The sequence below is a fragment of the Lepisma saccharinum genome, chromosome 28 (genome assembly GCF_977018435.1).
Source record: "Lepisma saccharinum chromosome 28, izLepSacc3.1, whole genome shotgun sequence".
In the NCBI taxonomy this organism is placed as follows: Eukaryota; Metazoa; Arthropoda; class Insecta; order Zygentoma; family Lepismatidae; genus Lepisma; species Lepisma saccharinum.
In genome coordinates, this window is record NC_139256.1 from 13,894,532 (window position 1) to 13,918,215 (window position 23,684).

The 23,684-nt window shown below is 36.2% G+C and overlaps 1 protein-coding gene across 3 annotated transcripts in view; it reads right to left on the minus strand.

Annotated features, from left to right (window-relative positions):
* The window catches only part of LOC145980996 (uncharacterized), a 91,750-nt gene that overhangs the window by 36,477 nt on the left and 31,589 nt on the right, over positions 1–23,684 (minus strand). For 2 of the 3 annotated variants that reach the window (XM_083114091.1, XM_083114089.1), the window contains exons 8-14: positions 18,420–18,725; positions 14,168–14,374; positions 13,834–13,908; positions 11,296–11,562; positions 10,152–10,191; positions 6,793–6,859; positions 5,552–5,657 (exon numbers count right to left, since the gene is read on the minus strand). In XM_083114091.1, the coding sequence (XP_082970217.1) occupies positions 5,552–5,657; positions 6,793–6,859; positions 10,152–10,191; positions 11,296–11,562; positions 13,834–13,908; positions 14,168–14,374; positions 18,420–18,725 (1,068 nt within the window). The remainder of the gene's footprint in view (positions 1–5,551; positions 5,658–6,792; positions 6,860–10,151; positions 10,192–11,295; positions 11,563–13,833; positions 13,909–14,167; positions 14,375–18,419; positions 18,726–23,684) is intronic. The other variant, XM_083114090.1, reaches the window with a different exon arrangement.

Below are 23,684 nucleotides of genomic sequence, written 5' to 3' on the forward strand. Positions count from 1 at the left end.
AAATGTATTAGCAAAAATCAGTATTGGTTGGAATTATTCACTGATACCAGCTAATATTTTTCTGGGGTTTGGGTACCTTACAGGTCTACAAAAAATGCTCTAAGACACTTTTGTAAAGTCTAATTATCCTGAAAGTTATTCAACATTTGAAATTTTAATATACTTTGCACCTGTATAAACCCAAAAATGGATTTTGTGATTGACAACTAATTTAATATCCCCACGAAATTCTTGAATATTTTAAAGCAAAACTCTTGTAAATTTGATGCATAAATTGCAGTGAAATACTTATATTATAACCAGTATATTTTAACAAGTTTTAACTTTTACAATTTTCAAGCATTAGTATCAGGGAAGACCAGGAAGATTATCGAGATTGGTATCAGAATTGGTTCAAACTGATATAAACTCAGATCTACTAAAAATATACTTTCGGATTTCTTTAACATTTTGACACAAATTCACTCAAAAATTGATATTTCGAAAAAATTCGAATTCAAACATAAAAAATTCCCAATATTATTTTGAGGCTTTTTTGCCACATTTGGCTAATCGCGAAGATGACGATGAGAGCTATGTACAAAATTGTAAAATTATGTTTGCCAACATAATTTAGGTGGGCAAAAAATTGAAGTAGGATCGACTGATCGGATTTCTGAAGCATTTTTTCTAGAAACCTATTCATTCATGGAGTCACTATGTACTTTCAACTAGAAAATTGTGAGGATATGAAATGGATGAAGGGGTTTATGATGAGAAAAGTACATTCAATTTGAGCAATAAGGTGAAATTAAAACAACACTGAAAGTTTCCAGAAATTCTAGAAGACCACAGTCTTATATTTGAGTTAACAGACTTCTGTCTGTGACTTCTTCTCATGGGGTTACATAAAAGATCTCGTATACGTACCTCCACTGCCTCAAGATCTGGAAGATCTGAAATGTCGTATCATTGCCGCCATCGAGATCGTCACTATAGATACGTTGGAACGTGTGTGGCATGAGTGGGAATATCACCTTGATGTTTGCAGCGTGACACGAGGAGCACACATTGAGTGCCACTGAGGTAGGTAGTTAGGTATTAAAACTTTTGAGTTTCTGCTTCTAACGGTACCAAATTTATATAAATATGAGTACAAAGAGCGATGCTATATGTGTTTATAATCATGGAATGTTTTTGTGGACATGCTGTATAATCTAAGAAAATTTAAAACCCGGGAACAGAAAATTGGGGTTCCACTGTATCTACAAATATACTGCGTATTTACTCATGTATAATGCACATATCTTTCCAAAATTTTTGCCCCCAAAAACTGAGGTGCGTAGTATGCACGAAATAATTTGGACAGCCCACATTAAACCAAACATGTTTTCACTATGTCACTGTGTATAACAATTTATAAACATTCCAAATTACTAGGTTGGGTTTCTTGAGCAATTAATTCATTATATATATATATATATATATATAATGGATAAAAGCAAGGAGGGCCAAAAGGGCTAAGTAAAAATCAAATAAGGTAAAAGGAAACACTCACCGGACAGTAGGAAAATTCAAAATTTTCGCTAATTTATAGCATCATCGGTGTGAGAAGAAACAGAAGACGGAACCAGAAGTTGGGGTCCTGCAGAGTTGCCAGGTCCCCATTGAAGAAGAAGCGGTGCGTAGAACGAAAAAAACACTGTTTCGTCACCAGGCTCGTCGTAAACTGTGAGTGTGTAGGATGAGTTGGGCGGGAGGGTGGGTGAGGGTTGGGCATTACTGGGTGGCCTTGTTCAGGCCAGGTGGAGTGGTTGCACTCATGGCCGATATGTAGACCCTCTCCCATCTTTTGCGAACAGAGGTGTTGGCTGGTTGGGGTAGGAGGTGGATGATCGCTACCCGGAAGCAGTCGTTGAAACTGATGTTGTGGTGGTTGGTGTGGACGGCGACAGTGAAGTCCAGGTTGTGGGTGGAGGAGCGGTGGTTATTGATGCGGAGGTTGAGGGCCGTTGATGTTTCCCCCAGGTAAAAATCACCACAGATGTTGCAGGTGAGGATGTAGATAAGGTTTGAGGCATGGCAGGTCCCTTTGGGATGGAGGGTAAATTTGCCAGTGGCCGTGTGCACACCATCCTCATCACTTCTCACACCCTCCAGGTGCACACGGCCACTGGCAAATTTACCCTCCATCCCAAAGGGACCTGCCATGCCTCAAACCTTATCTACATCCTCACCTGGGTCGATATGAAATTTTGGCCGATACCGATAAAATACCGATATAAAATTTACCGATAACCGATATTCTACCGATCCGATATAAAATTATAAATGGTCCTTGAAGAACCTGAAAGGTTCACTGACCTCTTTAATAAATGTGTGTTTCAAGGTGACTGCAGTGAAAGATAAATTGCATATTTAGACATTTACTTTTTTAGAAAGTAGGGCATGGATATTATCCATAAAAATTACAACAAAATGGCAGAATTTTGCACTAAATTATCAGATAATAATAGATATATCGGATCGGTAAAATAATCGGTAATTTAACCAATACACCGATATGCCTATATCGGCCGATACCGATATGCCTATATCGGCCGATACTGATAGAGTACCGATTAATCGGTCCCATCCCTAATATATATACATATATATATTTTTTAAAGTAAGAGTCATTTCCCATGATTTTTCACTTTGTAATGGAATGCTTGTGACACCGAGAAAAGTGGTTCATTTTAGCGGAATTCGAGCATGCACCTCCCATCACACAGAATGTGTATTAACAATATTTGTTGGGTGGTAGAAAAAAGAAAATAACATCCTTACTGCTGCAAATCCATAACATAATTTGATCTCTCTTTCTTCTACTACCGAATAAAATAAACAAGGTGGTTACAGAAGTTAAAGGTTTAAGATGCTAAGCACAGTGGAGGAAGAGAGAGAGGTGGTATGGGTTGGTGACTCATTATATACACAAGGCGATATTCTCCTCTTTGTCCACGCAGCAACAGGTGACTCATTGAATAGGTACGATGTAATTTGTTCTTGATAGGCATAGCAACAGCTTCAAGACTTACAACTAAGAAAGCCATTTCTAACCTGAATTTTACTGCGCATTATGTACAAGATATAATTTGTCACTTTTCCCCATGAAAAACTAGGGTGTGCATTATTCATGCGTGTGCATTCTACAAGTGTAAATATCGTAATACATATAAACTAGTTTTATAAAGTACATATGTAAATACACAGTCCCACTACAATTGCTTGATTACATACATTAAGGAGATTACTGAACTATTAATGTTAACATTCTTCAAGGAGAATTTGCAATTTTGCATCAGAATGGCAGAATATGGAATGTTTGACACATGGCCAGTGAATCTTTGGTTATACCTTGTAGTTTGTTTTATATTGTTGCTCTTTTGATGTTAGTGAAAATTTCTCACAGGTACAGTATTGGCATCTATTGCCCAAGCATCACCTCTAAGATTTTTACTCGGGACCGTGATAGCACTTGACTGCAGATGGTGAGGCATGGCTCTGATGCCAACATTTTCGATCCATATTTTTACACACATATCTTTAGCATGCAGACATATATTTATGTTCATAATTTCCTCGCATTGCAGCTCCAGGTACAGAAACAGAACAGTTAAAAGAAACAGGATCGTTAAATGCTAGAATTGCTGAGCGAAAACTAACTTCCACTCTAATGGAAGAAACATTTGATGAAATTGGGGCATCAGTAGAATGTTCTCCGAATAAATCCCTACATTGCGTTTCACAGGAAGTAAGCGTTTCAAAAACATCAGCCCATGTGACTACTAAACTGTTGAAACTGAAACCTTATAGAGCATCGTTTCTCAACCTATGGGGAATGACCCACTGCTGGGTCCTGACGGGGCTCAAAAATTTATTTACTGTCTTAAAAACTTATTACATTTAAATTCCTAAGATATATTGTTTTAACAATTTAAATTCAACCCGTGTTGTACATAGTCTAAACTCTGCATTTCTGTTATTCCCGCTCTACTATTGCTTTTTACCGGCATCTCTCTGAATGTCTTAGTCAAGTGAATCAGATATCTGTCGTTTTCATTTCGGTCATTGCAATGAGTTCTTAATTATCTGTGTGTCATATGCATGTCGACTTAAGGTGTCGCTTGATATTTCCGACCACCTGTTTCTATGCGATTGCCGAGAGGTGTCCAACTATCATCAGTTAGATGTTAGAATAGAGTAAATTAGTCTTTTAAATTACATTTTACTTTTCTAGAATGAAGAACATGTAATTTCTTTAACCCTCGCATTACCAAGCAGGGTATTCTGACTACCCCAGGTTGATTTTTCCCTATAATAATTTTATCTGAAGAGCTACATACTTGTCATTTCATGACTTTGTCCTAAAATGATTGAAATTGTATTCACACTCGTGACTGACTCAATTTTTTTGTTTTTATAGTTATTATTGACGGGATATATTGGTGGGGTTGTGAGACTAACCTGCTTGGTATGAAATGTCTTATCTTCTTATTTGCCAAAAATGAAGGTTTTACGAAATATGTCTCTCATTCATCTTCGTTATTTAATTTTTCCATTGTCAAATTTTACCATACATCCATTGTTTAGCTCAAATAACATATATTGTTCTCTATTGTGTCAGGTTACTATTGTTGAGTTGAATTAGAGAGCGCATACATGGCAACGCTGCACTAGTATCAACAGACGGTGTTTATGTTCAGTTTAAATACTTTTAAAAATTTGAAAAACTGTATTTCAATACTAAATAAAGATATTCATTGAAAATAACACAATCTAAAAACAAATATTACACTAAATCACAAAATTGTATTGGGGTAGTCGAAATACCCCGCTTGGTAAAATAAAGGTGTTGAAAAGCTTGGCAACGGGAGGGTTAAGTAAGAGTGATTCTTAAAGTACTCGATGTTAGCAAAAATATGATTATGAACTGGGTGTACACCCCACAAGTAATTCTGCCAGCAGCCATGCTTGTGGGTCCCATGAAGTGTAATATGCTTCAATGTGGGTTCCACACTGAAAAAAAGGTTGAGAACCACTGTTACAGTCACTACAGTGGAAGAATTACAGCCGCGTGACAACTTATTTATGGGGAACCCTAAAAAGTTGAGTCTACAGAAACATTCCCCACACTATAAATGAACTGAAAGACAATATAAACACACAACTTACAAGAATTATGGAAAAGGAACTTTTGCATATCAATCAAAATTTTAACAAAAGATGCCGGAATGTGTTAATGCTGTTCGCCTCCACTTTGAACAACTCTAATAACACATGCTGGTACTCGTTATGCAATATAAATATATTTGTCTGCATGCTGAAGATATGCACGTAAAAATATGAGCGACATTATGGATCGAAAATTCCAGCATATGCACCATGCCTTGCTGTTCTGCAGTCACGTGCTATCTTAGCCCCAAGCCAAAATGGACGCTCTGTATACACTTTGAAGGAAACTCTTAAGACCTCTTCAAACTATAATCAACGGAAGAGAATGAGTATGCCACACTATTGCTACACATACCTTCGCCTGAGCTTAATGGCCATTTCTCTCAGCTCCTCTTCTCTATCTTGTCTTTCCTGCTCTTGTTTTTCTAGCTTCATTTTCTCTGCTCTTTTGTCTGCTTTATCTAAAATGAAGATGGACACAAAATAACAATCTGCTTCTACGTTACCTACATACCTGCACAAAGTTCCCACTTACTTTGAAAATCCCCATTCCTTGACTTTTCAGATTTTACAGTTAATTTTAAATACCTTTCGAGAACACTCAATACTGATGCAGAATAACATATTAATTAAAAGGTGTATGGTTAAGACGATGCCAATTTATCAATATCAAAAAGTATTGGTTGCAATTTATTTACAATACAGACAGATACTTTTCTGGAATTCTGCTTTCACAGGGTCCATAAAATGCTGTGCAACACTTTGAAGGAGCCTAATTATCCAGGAAGTTATGCCAAATTCAAATTATTTTTATTTTGCCCGAGGTTTGTGTGAAAAACTGGATTCTATGGTTACATAACATGCATTTTAATATTTTGATGTAATTCTCAAATATTTTAAAGCAAATCTCTTGGCAAATTTATGCATGTTGTAGAATAAGTATAGTCATCGGTTTCAATCAGCCCAAGTTTTATGTATTAAATTTTGCCGGTTAATCATGCAAATTCAGTTTATTCAACACTGCAAAAAATAAATAATGAAAAATAAAACAAAAAACAAATTGTTATATCAAATTGGAACCAATTGGGAGGAAAACGTAAATAATGTTTTCAGTTTTCAATCCTGCACGTTCTTTTTAATGTCTTCATAAAGTTCTCTAATTTTTCCAGGATTTCCGGGTCAGCTTCTACAGGCAGCACTTGGAAGTGATGGGAAATGCAAATGGAGATAGTAAAATTCTCGCGAAGCATCTACCCACTATCTTACTGTCACCATAGCTAATGCCGGAAAAAACACTTAACTCCATGGCAAAACAGCCCTCCAAAGCTGCTTATTAATTGGGTGACGTGTGGGCAGCCCATTGAGTATACAGGCCAATATTTTTCTTGAGTTTGGGTACTTTGCAGAGCATCCCCCCGCAATTAGACCCAAGCCTCAACCCAACATGTCCCTAGCTAACAATTACTACGTCTACAGGCCTGTTCGCCAAATTTAACAATGCCTTGAAACCAGTTAAGCCACCTTTATCTTACAAATTAAGCATATGCTACAATAATGGAAGAAACGAGAAAACTTAGAAGGAATGAAAAAACTTACATTGTCTGTTCAGCAGAATCTGCATTTTCTTCTTAAGCCGCTCCTGAGGTGTCATCTTCTGGAAAGACTAAGAAACACATTTAAATAGATAACTGAGTTCCTAGCTTCTCTGCCTCATTGAAACAATCCCATAACAATATTTGATTTTTAATTTATGAAGTATGCTTCTGTTCTGCTAAATGTGGCAGAACTAGTTCGAACAGCTTGAAGGACAAAAACACTTGGACTGACACAAAAAAAAACTGTTACTTCATGAGAGTAACAGTAAAAACAATGTAGGTCTGTACAACCAAATTTCTGAAAAATAGCTATAGAAATGAGCGGCAATTCTCAGTCTATTTTATGTTCAGATAGGTAGACGTAGACTGGACTGTCAGTACAAAGTGGGATCTGCATCACTGTACAGTGTGCCTCCAATGGGAATTGAACTAAAGACTAATTGGTTACAAGGCAACACTGTTAGCCACTGCAGGTGAAATTTGGGAATGGCAGAGAACTGTCCCCGAAAGTAGAAATTAATGTACCTAACCTGTGTATTCAAAGGTGTGTGTTCGATTTTTATTATTTAGCATCACTTTTTTGCCACTTTTGGCTAATTATGATGATGAGGATGAGTGAATTGATGAAAATGATGAAAGGGCACACACAAAGAACACCAATGGCTTAACCGGGATTCAAACCCAGGCCCCACTAACCAATATACCACAGAGTTCTAATTTACAGACGAGAATGTGTACGTATACATCTCCACATCCACCATATAGCTTCAAAACACGGATTAAGTATCCTTTTGCTGTCTACTTATCAGAGAAGTTGTTGAAACAATTCATGTACAAACATTCTTTGTACTTTTTCTTTAAAACAAAAGTGCTACAATGCTCGTCATACCGCCTTAGAGGTCACAGGACTTGCAAAAATAAATTCAAGTGATTAACATACCAATAAGTAATATGGCATGATTTCTTTAGTGATCTGTACACAAACACGAAACCTTCTGTCTCACTTCCCACAACATGATCTGATCAAGAATGCCACGTAGCAGTGGCAATGGAATTTGATGTGCTGACATTAGTCATTCGGTGGAAAACCACAGCAGGTCTTATCCGCAAACACCTGATTTGCTTACATTTTAATTTTGTGTAAGAACAATATGGCATAGAAGTAAGAAAAAAATACTAAAAAAATGAATGAAACTAAATATTTATAAGGTATAACTAAAAAGCTTACCAAATACTGGATTATGAATAACATACTAGGATATTATTAACATCTATAACATATCTTATTGAAGTAATGCATCACAAGATACGTTTCAGACCAAATTGACAAGTGACATGTCTCTTGAACTGAGCAGTTTTCTCAATAGTGCACTGTGTCACTTTGGTGTGATGGACGTACATACGTAGTGAATGCTTATTTAAGGCCCATGCGTTTGTCACTTTGATCTGAAAGCTTCCTTCATTTTAGATACGTATATGTCTAAAACCAATCCCCATATATTTTAGAGGTATGTACAGTACTTGCTTTCTTATAAAACAACAAGATTTCAGCATACTATACATTTTACTGATATCTATAGTTAGCTAAACGCACATCTTGCGAAGACTGTACGTTAATGGTTAGTGGCTTAGTGGAACATCAGTTTTATGCAAATGCCTCAGCAACTTTCTATAATACCTATTCTTCAATTAAACGACAATTTCCATGCATTATGTCTACACTTTCTAATGCTTATGAATTACTATAGCAGTTGATCTTAGCATTTACTATGAGGCCATTTCAGATGTGAGAATGTGAAATTTTATCTCAAAGGTCTGCTATAGACAAAGCCAGTTTTTCAATACCTTAAATACCAATATGTACCAAATTTTTAAATGCAGCTCGTATTTATGGAAGTATCCACAATGAAAACAGATCCTTAGCTACATATTAGTACCTGCAACTCTTTCATGCAAAATTTAAAATAGTTTGAATAATTAGATCCATTGAGAATTCTCATTAGAATATTAATATGGATAGCATTAGTTATCTGTATTTCCAATATCTGTTACAAATGTCAAGGCCTTTCAATCTTGCCACCAAACTTTCCAGGTTACAGGTGCAGCCTGGGCATGTGTGTTGTGAGTGAGTGTGCCTTCATAAACTTACTTATCTAATGAACACTCAGTCATTGTCATGATTAGCCAAAGTGGCAGAAAAGCAATACCAATAACAAAAATACAAATACGTCCATGTTAATATTCTTGTACATATTCTAGGGAGAATTCTGAACATACGGTTACTGTATTTACGCATGCATAATGTGCATGCGTGTATAATGCACACCCTGGTTTTTTGATGGTGTACGCAATGTGCAGTACAATTCAGGTTCAAGAAATAGTTTTCTTCGTTGTAGGTCGTAAAGCTGTTGCTGTATGGACCAAGAGGAGAATATCGTCGCATGTGTATGAGTCACCAATCCACGCCATCTCCCCCTCCCTTTCCTGCATTTATCATGCCAAAACTTTCACTTTTATAACCACCTTGTTTATTCTGTAGTAGAAGAAAGCGAGATTAAAATTATGTTATGGATTCGCAGTGGTCATGAAGTTACTTTTGATTATTTCTAGCCCGACAAATACCGCTAATACAAATCCCGTAATGAGAGTGCATGCTCGAATTCTGCCAGATCAGTGTCACAAAACGATCCGTTACAAAGTGAAAAATAAAAATCATGGGAATGGCCATTTCACTTTTATAGTGTCTTTTTAAAAATTATAATTACTAAAGAAATTCAACCGGGTAATTTGCATTTGTGTCTGTTGATATATACATATTATACAGAGTGACATAGTGGACGGTTTTAAGTTCGCTGTCCAAATTTTTCCATGCATAATACGCACCACTGTTTCGAGGGCAGAAATTTTGGAAAAAAAGGGTGCATTACACATGAGTAAATACAGTATTTATTTTTAGAACTTGGAATATCAGCTTCTTCCTTTCACACACACACATTTTGAAAGGAGTGCTTTATGAGACAAGTCTTGCTAGATCTTGTCCTTTGGCTCAAATTTTCAATGTAATCTTAAATACAACTGAGACAAAGTTCACACATTTTTTTTAAATATATTATATTCTACATCCTCGGTCTTAATAAAAGTTATGTACAGAATAACTGCAACTTAAAATTTTAAGTAACACCTGGTAATGGTACTGGTAGCGACTTCCCCTTTCTCTTATTAATTTATATAAAGTAATGCTAATTTGAAATAAACTACCACTCTGATTAGATAAATTATATTGGATATTTATTTATAGTATATTAGTAAAGATGACTAGGAAGCTATGTAATATCTTATTAAGTAGGGATTCTTACTGACTTTGGGTACAGCACCAGAATTACCCAACCCTGAGATGTTCCTGCAATAAAAGAGAGACAAGATTGCACTCAATAGTTATACACCTATCAGAAAAGTTTGTAAAGATCACAAAATATGTTGAAACGACATTCAAATAATGAAGGTCTGTTAGGAAATAAATTACCATATTTGCCGGCGTATGAGATGTACTATTTTCTTTTAAAAATAGGTCTGAAAAACAGGGTGTGTCTTATACGCTGACACTCAGTTTTTGATTAAGTTCATTTCTGGAAATTCTCTCCGTTCTGAGTTAGACATTTTCTTTCTTACTTCATTGTGGTGTGCTACAGCATTCCAGTCACGTAGAGTACAAACGAATGCATGAGGACTCGGATTCTGATTTAGAAGAGGTTTCAAATGACTCTTCATTTAGTTATGGAGTTGAATATCTGGGACAAAGAAAATTAAAATATATTCTTTCCTAATTAGATCAGGTAAGTTATTTGTTGAAAGTAGACCTACATATTAATTCTAATATTCAGTGATACAGCATTTTCCTCAAAAATGAGTACAAAAAAAGGGTTCTGCATCTTATATTCCGGTAAATATTTAATTGGGGGACAAATCTTGGTTTAAACAACATTTATGATCAGGAATTCAATTATTAAAAACACAGACGAAAAATTATTCCATCCTGCATATTCCTCATGCAATTACTGTGGAATTTTGATTATACATTTTTCAGAACACTAGGACTAAAGAAATTAAAAGACAGTAAAATATAATATTCAGAAAAAAAAATCAAATTGTTAAATTGTTATGAACCTGTTAAAGCTGTTGACCATAAATTTTCAGTAAAATGTAAAAAAAAACATGATATATTTTTATGCTGTGCTACTGAAGTAATTTCTGATGTAAAGTTGAAAATCGAGGATAAGTTTTTGACGGTACTCTGGCTCAAAAGTAAAATCTATGAACATTAAATCCAGGTTCCACTGTATTAAGTATGCCATTTTATTGTTTGTAATTTTTACTCTTATTTAACAACACTCCTACCATTTTAATCCATCATGAAAAGAGAATGAAAGATGAAATTCTTACACCATGAACGAACAGCAAAATGAATAAAAAACACTACTATACTTATTTAAAATGGCCAACTTACTTGGATGGTGGAGGTTTGGGTTCATCGCTCTTCTTCTCTTTCTCGTCACCCGAATCATCCGCATCTGAAGATGAGTTGTCACTTTTTCTTCTGCCGTAATATCTTCGAACTGGAGGCGTGGGTAGCTTTTTAGGAGGAGAAGGAGATTTCTTGATGGAAGTCATTCCCCCTCCTGACTGTGCCGTTTTGCTTAGCGAAGGGGAGCTTGATGATCTTCCACGGTTCTTAACTGGTGAGCAACTACTGCTGCTGCTTTTCTGCAAGGACCTACAAGGAAAATAAAATGATGTCATATAATTATGATAATCTGATACTTTGTGTTTTAAAATCATATTTGAACTTTTTAATAATTTAAAATTAAACAACATGATCATTTTTAGTTTTAAGTCCACTTTATGCACAGATACGAGAATCTGGGCTGCAACTACAGTTTAACCTTAGAGAGCTAAGGTGGAGAATCAGGAACGGTAAAGCTAAGGCGTAGTCATTTTCATGACCCATATTCTTTATAGGAAGAATTTTATTGGCAATTAAAATTGGCTAATAACATATTTTGTTTCTCATAGTATTAGCAACAAACAAAAAAAGTTTCGACATGATTTAGCATTCATAGTTACATTTGAAAAAGCAATTTGTTTGGTATTCTCCACATACTGCTTTGGAACAATGGTTGCAATACATTTTGTCATCCTCTTTTCATTAATATCACAGATTATTCGGAAGTATGATAGATCAATGCTGTACCATAAGTTGTCTAAAGCAGCAAAACTACTTTTTTAGTTTTGTTTTGCAAAACATAATTGATTTTTTTCCCTTGTCAAACAAAAAATAGATGTGGCAAATTTGGTTACGTTAAAGCTAATGCTTCGTCAGAATGACTATGCAGACAAAATAATATCAAATTATTTGTCAACTGGACAGCAATTCAACCCAGACAGTTTACCGGTAACTTCCTCCACAGTTCAAGGTCAATTGAAGTTCCTGAGAGTGGCAAGTGCATCATGTGATGATGATGATGATGATGATAAAAAAAAAAAAAGGTGGAGGATACCGTTTTGTATTTACATGTGCCCTCAATTTGACAAAGCCTTAGGTTCTGGAATTCCTCGATTACAAGGCATTGACATGTAATTCAGCAGTCAAAAATGCCAAAAAACTTTATGTTGCTTTTCTGCCACTTTCGGCTAATCGTGATGATCAGAATGGATGGTAATTCGGTGAAACTGATGAAACGACATTCACAAAGAACACCCATGCCTTGGCCAGGACTCAAACCCAGGAACTTTGGTGGCAAAATCGAACATGCTCAGCTATAGCACACCAGAAATGTAGTAAAACCACAGGTCTGTCGTAAGTTTTATCCCCACCACCACCAAAAAGAAATTTGTTTATCTGAAGATGAGAGAAGAGGTGTTCTCTCGAAACGTAGCTTTAGAATAAGTATAGTTAAAAGCAGTTAACATTGCATGCTAAAAACTAAACCCCGTTATCACATATGCAGTAAAGAAGTGTACAGATCAGCACTTAACCTGACATTTTACATAATTCACAGGATACCTAAGCTCTAGAACACACTTTGGAAATAAACAATTCCTAACATTGTATCTTAAGAAAGTATATATGGCCAAAGGAAGGCAATATTTTTTTTTTTAAAAAAATCTAATTTATTTGCATTTCAAGGTTTCAATTACAGTACTATACAATTAATTTCACCACCCTTTTTTTCGTAATTTTCTCATTTTACATAAATTTTCTGCCTGCTTAGGCCAATTACAATGATAAGAATGAAACTGTCGCAAGGACATTTACAATGAATAACTAGAGGCACATATTTTTGGTAAATAAAAAAGCAAAATTTCGGTACAAAAACTGAGTCAATTTTGGGTTCAAAAGTGGTAAATAAAATAAAATATCGGTGTTATAGCGGTGAAAAATTGGATGAAAAGTGGTATATAAAAAGACATTTTGGTTTTAAAATTGTGAATATAATCCTAAATTTGATTTAAAAACTACACTTATTCCACAGAATTAACATTTCACTTCTAATAGCACATTCATGTAGTTATCAGAGTATTAAGTTTATTTCTATGTAAAGGAGTCCATTTTTGCTTCTCCAATATTAACAGCAGAATTAATCAATTTTCCGGGAATTGCATAACTCTCAAGATAATTCAGACCTCAAAAGGTGTCACGTCGGTGAATAAACCCTAAATTTCGTGTTTAAGAGTTAATTTCGCTTTTTGCAGTTCATTTTGCATAATTTCGTGACAAAACATGGTCACAAAATGCATCTCACACCTTTCAAAAACATGAAAAATTAACACTACAATGTGTTTTTTTCAAATTTCGTTTTTTCGTCAAAAACGAAATATGCATGCCCCTATGAATAACCCACGCCTACAACATGATCTCTGGGATGATTAGTGGTATGACTCTTAGTGAACAATGAAACAGAGTATTCACGCTCTTACCAATGACCAAACATAAAAATTACCTTCCGAATTTTACTTCATAACATAATTTTCACTTGAAACTAACCTTGAACGAGATCTCGACCTTCCACGCGAGGATGAGGAACTGTATCTTCGTCTGTCTCTATCTCGATCTCTGCCTCTGAAAATTAACATTTCATTTTAATTCAAAGTAACTCATGAAAAATTAAAGTTACTAGATCATATTTGGCTTATACTGAAGCAAAAAAAGAGCATGATTGGGATATGAAAGAAAAACAAAATTTTGAATGCCTGTGTTAATATGGAGAAACTACGAAAGCACTAGAATACATACAACATTCTACCTATTTAAAAAAAGAAGTGAGTATAAAACAAAGTCATTATGCAGTGGACCCCCCCCACCAAAAAAAAATCATTACCTGTCAGATCTCCCATCAGTCTGCCTCCTGAACCTGTGCCTCGAGGAACTATGTGAGCGACTTCTGCCTCGTCGCTTGCTGTGCGAATGCGTTCTGTTTCGAGACCTTGACCTCCTACGAGATCTACTCCTAGGACTGGATGAGGATCGCCTCCTGATATTTGACCTGTGAATTCTCTTCGGAGAGCGACTTTTTGACCGCGATCTGCTGGAAGAGTAGTGAAAAAAAAAGTGTGATTATAAACTGAAAAAAACTGCATGAAATTTCTGTTCCATTTTACCACAAAATGCCTTCATAAAACAACCGCTCATCTAAAAATTGCCTAATTAAATATAAGACAACTGATATTCCCCAAGTGTCTTGGCAAGAAATTCAGGGTTAATTTCTGCAGTTCATAAATTTACAGTTTCTGAAATTGTTGCTTGATGTAACCACAATATCCTGTTCTCTCAACACAAGGAATTTCGTTCGCAAGCCATTTGTAGATTTATAATTAAATGTTCCCTGTGTGAAATTACATTTCCAATAGGAATGTAACAGATTAATTGGTACTCAATCTGTATCAGTCAATGTAGGTATATTGTGAATCTGTAAAATTGCATATAATTTTACAAATACAATATCTACACATCCAGTAATCTAGTGCAAATTTTTGACAGTCGTTTTGTTAGTTTCTTTTTCTAACACAAAACCCATTACAGTCCCATAGTTGGATATACATTAATTAAAAATTGTATGCAACCTTCTGGACTTCATTACGCTAGCAACTTCAAATCTAAATAATGGTCGAGAATAACCAGAAAAGTAATGGGACAACCTATTTCAGAAGCAAGAATAACTGACAAGAAGAATGTGAGATCCACATATTTCCTGGCTTTGGACAATCTTCACAGTATGAAAATGTGCCACATTCCTGGGACTTTCAGCATTTTAAACATGCACGTATGTATTGATATTTCAATTTGCATTTGGTTACTTAGCATCACTGCTCTGCTAATTTTGGCTAATTCTGATAAGGATGTAAGTAATGAATAAATAAAATTGAAGAACAGGTCATTCACAAAGAACAGACATGCCAAGGCTGGAATTCAAACCTGGGAACTTAGTTGGCAAGACCACTTAATTTAGTCGGCCAAGTTTTGTTAGGAACTAGGCAATAACAACACGAGGTGATGCCACATTGAAAACAGAGAAGATTCAGTTTAGCACAATTGAATGCGCAAACATTAAAAAAAAAACAAAAAAAAAACAAGACACTCAGCTCACACGTCAACTTAGAGATAGTAATCATCATTACACCACATATTTTAGTCAAGTTTAATGGTGTACTAGGCTTACATCAGTCCACATTGCACGCACGATACAATGCAGAATTTGTTTCCACCAATATTTTGGTATGAACTCTGCACTGCTTTCCAAAGCACCATTCTGATGAACTATTTGTTATTACTGAATATGATCGCACAGGGTTTCTACTTCATACATTCACATTACAGATTAACCCATCAACACACTATTACAAAACATTTTGTAACTTTTTTAATTAAATTCCTAAAGAAAAAAGTATGCAGCAAAAAAACATCCTCTTTGAAAAAATCAGAATACTACCCTGCCAGTTTTCCTTAGCAACGATATTTATGATTTCTTATTAGGACCTTGTTGATGCTTTGAAATGATACATAACTCTTTCTGATACCTGTAATGAAATACATGGACATAGTAACAGCTTTCGGATTATTCTTAGGAAGCTTTAAAACCATAGTGACAAGTGACATGTGTCATTTGGAAATGTACTTTAACTGGGCTGTTTTCTCAACGTTGTGCACCATATCACCTTGGTCTGATGGTCCTGTATGCACAGTGAATGCTTATATTTCACACGTCACATAGGTGTGAAACCCCACGTCATTTGTCACTGATTTGAAAGCTGCCTAAATGTTCAAACAAGATGCTGCCGCACACTGACCAACTTTCCAGTCATATAGAGGACATTAAGCTGAAAATATTTTCTCAGTAAATTTGCTTCACGAGGTGTTGTTTCCACTAAGTAGGGCCTAAATAAAGAGCATTTTCTATCATGTATGTAAGCAGCCGGGGTTCGATTCCTGGTGGGAGCCCCCAACATTTTCAGTGTTGACCCAGTGCCGTGGGGACAATTGGGGAGTTACTCGAAAAGAAGTAGTGGGTTCCGGTCTTGAAAGCCAGAAAACAGCGGCAATGGGGCTCAATGCTCTGACCACTCATCACGTAATGGAAAAGCCACATCTGGCAGGCCCAGGTTCTTGAAGGGCTGCTGCACCACGGAGTTTAGAATGCACACAGTCATGTGGTACATACATCCTTTCTTCCATCACAAAACATATTGAACGTGCCAGCAGAAACTTACAATGCATGTGTGCACATTATATCCTATTTTATGTTTCTGCATTGAAGAAAAATCTTCTAAAGAGTTAGGTCCAGAGGTATTCACACACTAAGGTTTTTCTTTCATTTGCTTTATTTTACTTCGCTTTTTGTGCCACTTTTTGGCTAATTTGCGAAGATGGGGATGAGTGATGATATGATGAATGAATGGACACACACAAATATCCTTGCCCAGGCCAGGATTCGAACCCGGTACCCCTGGCATCGTAGCATGATGGGTTAACCACTCTGCCACGGGGGCCGGCCAGCACACACTATAAGGTGGTCCCTACTTTAATGATTACACAGCATGTTTGTAGCATAAGAAAAACTTTATTGTTTTCCAATAGAATAGGCAACTGTCAGTGGCAAAGGTGAATCATTGCTTCTTGGTTGCAAACATACAGGATAAAAATTGCCATTTTCGAGCGATTGTAGGAGCAGAAAAAGTAAAACATTACTAAATAAAGCTGTTATGACTTGATGTCCTCTTAAACATTGTGAAAGTTTGTCCCTGTTGTACGTTCGCACCCTGTGCATATATAAATTCAGGCTTAGTTGATACACTGTGAATCAGTAGAGTTGCCACACTGTTACCGATTCCCAGAAATACTTGAACATCGAATAATTATTCCACTCAAATGTCTACCATTCACTACTGAAGATTCCGTGTAAGGATCTTGTTTCATTATAGCAACTGAATTTCATGGGATACATGTCATTGTCTGAGTTTTACTTGAAAATATTCAGAACTTCAAATATGATATAATCAGAACATTAAAATAGCAGTCATTTAATTAGAATGGCAATTTTCATAATACTGATGCAAAATGTTATTTTTGCAAAATCTCTGGGATATTTCGACTCCCTAATAGTGTTACCATTTCTGCAGGTTCTGGAAAAGTATTTGCCAGTATCATCTTGGACCTACCACAGTGGAACCCCAATTTCAAGTTTTTGTTGTGTTCCTTCAATTATGGCAAATCATGATGATGAGGATGAATGTTGATTAAGTTTTGGTTACAAGTCCACTTTAAGCACAGATAAGCTAATCAGGACTGAACCTACAGTTTAAAGTGGGATCTGAGCCACAGTGCAAGGTGTATCTACCAGTTATTAAACCCAGGATGCTTTTGTTACAAGGTGATGACGTTACCACTACAAGTTGATGAACTATAATCCCCTGAAAAACATATAGTTGAGGATACATTGTGTGTGCGTGTGAATATACATATCAATGTTTAAATATGAACTCTATGAAATGTATTCGCCGTTCTGATATTGGTATCAATTTCACCCTGATGACTAAATTACAACTATATTTAAAAATTCAGGTTTCCTATTTCACTAACCTGACAAGACAATGAAAAAACATTCTTACTTCCATTCTACACCACTTATAAGTTAAGAACCCCACATACTTGAATAAACACTCATAAATTATAAAGATATATCAATATATATCGGCATAAAATTGAAACCAAAAGATGGAAAAAGTTATGCACAGAAGGTGTTATTGCTTCTGAAGCCTAATATTTGTACTTACCACACGACGGCAACCACAAAACACACCACATTACTGAGAAAATCATCAAAAAAGGAGTCTTGTACAGAAGGATCTTGGTACAAAAGTGTTCACAGGTTGAAAGTAAGTCAAAGTCACGTGTGAACATCTTTATCCAAAACAGGTTTTATTATTTTTTGATTAAAAAAAAGACAAATACTAATTTTCAAATGGATTGAGGGGGTCCTCATACTTAGAATACTACATTGTCTGCTTTGCAGAATGAAGTGCTCATAAAGGCACAAAATCACGCCCAGTGGAAACACAAAGAAAGTGTATACCGACCGGCTTCGTGCTTTCAACTTGGAAGATATGGAATAATTCGATGGGAAGGAAGGCCCTTGGACTACACCACGTTGACCAGGTTCTTCTCTCCGGGAAGACGGAGGCTGAGGTCCGATCTGCACGACCCCCGATGAAGCAGCAGCCTTCTTCTTCTGTTCGTGGTCAGAATCCTCATTCGACTCTTCGCCTCCAAAACTAGTGATGTATGTTATTTGACCTGAATTGACGGGAGAGCGTGACCGAGAGCGAGACTTTGAATGTGATTTGCGATAAGGATCATATGTGGGACTCTCTCGAGCTGCGTAGCTGAAATGGAAAAGTAAGTTCATGTAAGACCACATATCACATACAAATCTTGTACTTTCATTAATGATATACAAATATGCAACTATGTGTATATAATACAACTAAGATAAGAAATGGGTTGATTGTAATTATCAGTTCATAATGGATTATTGATTCATTAGTAAATTTATCAAGAAAATTGTACAAGGTTTTACTATCAGGTTTTACAGACATTCAAAGAAATTTCTACACTGTCGTAATTTACATTAAAACAAGATTTGCAGTATAATGTTAGCATCTAAATATTAAATGATTGGCTGCAGTCATAACAGGTACCTTTTCCCCAAAAACCATATTCCAGGCATGTGTGACAATCGGTTTTTAATATTCCTTAATTTTTTTAAGTTTTAATATTTTTTAGTAATTTCCAGACTTTTCATGTTATGTCTATTTCGACAACTTTTACGGTAATTGATACCCTGTTTGGCCAAACAGATATTTCCATAACGTCTTGTGATTAACTTCCACCATGAGGCAGCCTGTAGTGTGTCAGTGCTGTGGAAGACAGAGGTTCGATTTCGGAGGTGTGTGACCATAGGTATGAATGCTACAGTTTATGACCATGCATAAACTGCACACATACTCATAATTGGGTAGTTTAGGTAAGTTATGCATTACACAATGGAAGTTGTATTCAAACAGAAAATGGTGTATTTTGTATTGCGAAGAAAAAGAAATGACAGCTAAAGAACAATGTGTCATGATGTGCATTCACTGATTTGAAAATAAAGGAGAAGTTTTTCTAATGCGAATTTTGGTCTTGGACTGAGTTGCTGGATTTACAAAGGAGAAGAGGATTTCTTGAATATTTCTGCTTGAATAGAAACTCCTCTGTCTGTTGAATGCAGCAGTTGTCTAGATGCCAAAAGTGTACAGGTAATTTCAAGCATATCTTTACAAAAAAAATCTTAGGCAATGTCCAATCAGCACTGTATTCCAAAATGTTATATATTTTCTCATGATGCAATGTTTATGAGTAACAAAACAGAACCACATTTCATTCCATATTCTTTACTAGAATAATCTGCTGAATATGTATTCAAATTTTAATTCAAATTTTAATTCAGTTAAGTCTTGAGAAATCCAGAACATTTAAAATATGTTGCAAAAGATGATAACACCATGTTCAACTGAAGGCATGAAATATGAGATGGGATAATGTAATTGCGACTGCTAGTAAGAACCTTATTGGATTTGGATTTTTTTATCTTTAGTTGCTTTTCAGCAACTTTTGCCTAATTGCAGCAATGAGGATGAATGATGATTAGACTAAGCACTCGCAAGAATACCAATGCCCAGGCTGGTAGTCGGACCCAAAAACTTTGGTGCAGAGACTGAAAGTCAACCACTTAAGACACTCGACCACAGAGCTGTACCTGCCGCAAAATTAGTTTGGTATTGACGCTTGTGAAGCACGTGGAGAAATCGGGTCTACGTCACTGCGGGAGGGTGGGTTGATAGCATGCAAGCCAATCAAAATCTTCCCAGTGCTTCACCCAAGCCCTGGTTACCTAGCAACAGAAAACGTTTATCTCGGTGTTGCCCCTTATCGGGCGATTCTTCCTGCGATCAGTTTTCATGTTGTTGGGAGAGGACGTGTTGTTTGTTTGTTGCGTTGCGTTGCTGTGATATTTTAACCAGTCCGTATGTTTAGTGTTTATTGAATTTAGAGTATTCTATGTTGTATATAGTGTGTTATTTTTTGTACATAATTTTCTGTGTTCTGCTTGAGTGTGTCGTGTGCTTGTGTGAAGAATGTCAAGCACAGGAGGCAATACTCGAGATGACAATGTACCAAAGAGGCCCTGCACTAAAAGAAAAAGGAATTCCTCTCAAAGGACAAACGAGGGAGATGGTTTGTTCTGAGCAAAAATAATTTGAGCAAGAGAAAAACAATGAGGGGTCCAATCATTTCTGTAAATAAAGTTTTGGACAGGACTGCTGCTGTTGTAGGCGTGTCTAAGAACACTATTGTTACATAGGGAAAGAAAACTATAATATGGTAGAAATAAATAAATGCGAAGCTTCAAAACTGGAAACCCCAGGAAAGAAGAGGAATATCAGTAAACGCATGACAAATTTAGATACCTTTCAGCAAGATGCTATTCGTCGCCATATTTACTCTAATTATAGGAGGAAAGATCATCCCACTGTTGGGAAACTGGACGCAAAATAAAAGTAAAGTATGAAGGCACATGGGGATGTGGAGGCAGGGCTCCACACATTCTCGACCTCGACCTAGGCCATATTATGGAGGTGATGCGGTGCACCAACCGCATTTACCCCAGGTTTGCCCCATGTACTCACGTGGGCTGAGTCGACCTCGGAGCCACTCGGGATATTTGAAAAAGTTCCACAAACCACCACGGGTCTCCCGCGTGAAAGTCAGACGCCCCACCAACTGCACTTTGTGCAATTCAGTTGTGGTATAATTGAAAGATGGGCAAACTTTAACGGCGACTTCGGAGAGAAATGATTATTGAAAGTGTATATATTCAATATTTTCAGAATGGATTGAAAAGGTAATCTGTAAACAATGCTCGTTTCGTTAACTCATTCATGTTGTAAGGGAAATGGAAATGAAGAGAGAAAACAATAACACACTTCATCATTGTTGTTCCTTTCCATAACACGTTTTCCTCGACACAGCATCAGACGGCTGCACTGCGTACCGTACTGTACCGCATAATATGGCAACACCACGACAAGTGTTCTTTCAGCTCTCAATACCAAACTAATTTTGCGGCAGGTATAGTACCATAATAAAGCACTTTTATAAATATAACGACACAAGTCTGAAACAAACATGAAATTACTTTGATAAAAGGCCACACTTTCAGGTATGAACGATTACTAATAAAGTAATAATTACTAATAAAATTTCCTCTAGGTACCCACTTTATACGACACTGGGTGGGTGCCGGAGCAGCTTGAACAGGTGGAAAAAAATCCCAGTTGTCCCCCACCGGGGTTCAAACCTGGGTCGCTCACATGGTAGTCAGATGCCCTAACGACAGAGCTACTGTGGCTCGATTACTAATAGAAACAATATCTTCATGTCTATGTAAAAAATTGGAAAGTAAAAAAATAATAATTATCTAACATCTATATTTAATTATTAGTTAATAATTCAAAGAATTCGGTCAGCAGCAACCTAATCCAGTAAGATTAGGGCAAATATGCACCATATCTGATATCTGTCAAATATCACTGAATTAAATATAAATTCAAGTGTAATTAGCAGCTATTCAAATAAAAACAGCCAATGTCAGAAGAACACTATTTGAATAACAATGCAAATGATAGCTACGGAACCAACTATTCATCAAACGCACCAATTATGGGCTATATCTGTCATATTTCTACGTAAAATCCACAGATTACACAGGTCTACAAAAAATATATATTTTTTTAGTTGCCAAATATTTTTGAACAAATTTACGTATTTTTGATGTTTTTCATTATTTGTTTTAGTTTTGAGTTTTATTTCAATTTTTGAGGGGGAATGAAACATGAGTTCTTCAAGAGCAAACCGAATAAATGATCCTGATGGATTGTGCTGCATTTGTGGTGAATATTCTTTGCAGAAACAAAGAAAACCATCACTGACTTTGTAAAGGAAGCATATCTTGCATATAGAAGTAGTTTTTCGTCTTGGATAAAGGTGGCGAGTGTTTCATTACATCCATAGATTCTTTCATGAACTGAGTATTGAGAAACTAAAAATGGGGATATTTAATGGGGCTCAAATTCGAAAACTCATTAATGATTGAAATCTCTCAAATTTTAAGAATGACAATGAAGCTTCTACATGATTCAGTTGTCATGAACTGGTGCAAAACTTGCTCACAAACTTCAAATATTTTGTAATTAATATGAGCATGAAGATAAATTTCCTCCAAATCTACTTTGACAGTTTTCCAGATAATCTTGGTGATGTTAATGGAAAACAAGGGGAGAGGTCCCATCAAGATATAAATGAGAAGTTGGAGGAAATATTCCAAAGCAGATGGGACAGATACGAGTAAGCAGATCAATCAATGGTGGCAATTAGGAGGGGTGTGGAGGACATTTCCCACCCACTTCTTGCCTCCGCACTATGGTCTCTTAATGATAAGCCATGTTTACTAAGCGAGACTAAACAGTCCTTGCACCTAACTCGCTAGTGTGGAAGATTATTGCTGGGATCTTGAACATGATTGTTCCGACACCCTACACACAAGAAAATACAGTAGAGTCTCGTTTATCCAGTCTTCGCTTATCCGACATTCCGTATTATCCAACATACCACTGGAAAAAAAAATCATTATCAATCGGCAACAATAACTGCAAGTTGTGAGCGTTGTCTATTTATAGTTTCTCCCGACTCTACGAAAGTTGGATGAAGGATGATGATCAGTATGAAATAACTGCTGAAGAAATTGTCGCTCTTGTCAATTGCGAAGAAAATGAAATTGATGATCCAGATCATGCACCAAATGTTGAGCCTCGCAGAATTTCACATAACGACGGAGTTAAGGCTCTAGAAACTGCAATTAAATACATTGAGCAGCAAGAAGAAGCTACAGGAATTGACATAATGATGCTGCAAAGATGGCAAGACTTGGCAGCGAAGAAACGGCAATCGTCAGGAAAGCAGACTACCATCAAAAATGTCTTTCAATCATTTCAGGACTGAACTTTTGATGTACTGTGTTTGACTTCAGAGAATTCCGTAAGTTCATTTTTCCAGTTAATTTTTTCTGTATTGTTGTAAAACATGATTACTGTATTAGGTTCGTAATGTGTAAAATTATAACATTAGTTTGACGTTTAATAGGCTTTTTCTTAACACCTCCATATTATCCAACATTTTCGCTTATCCGACGTTCTGCTGGCTCGTTTATGTCGGAAAAGTGAGACACTACTGTAACAACATTT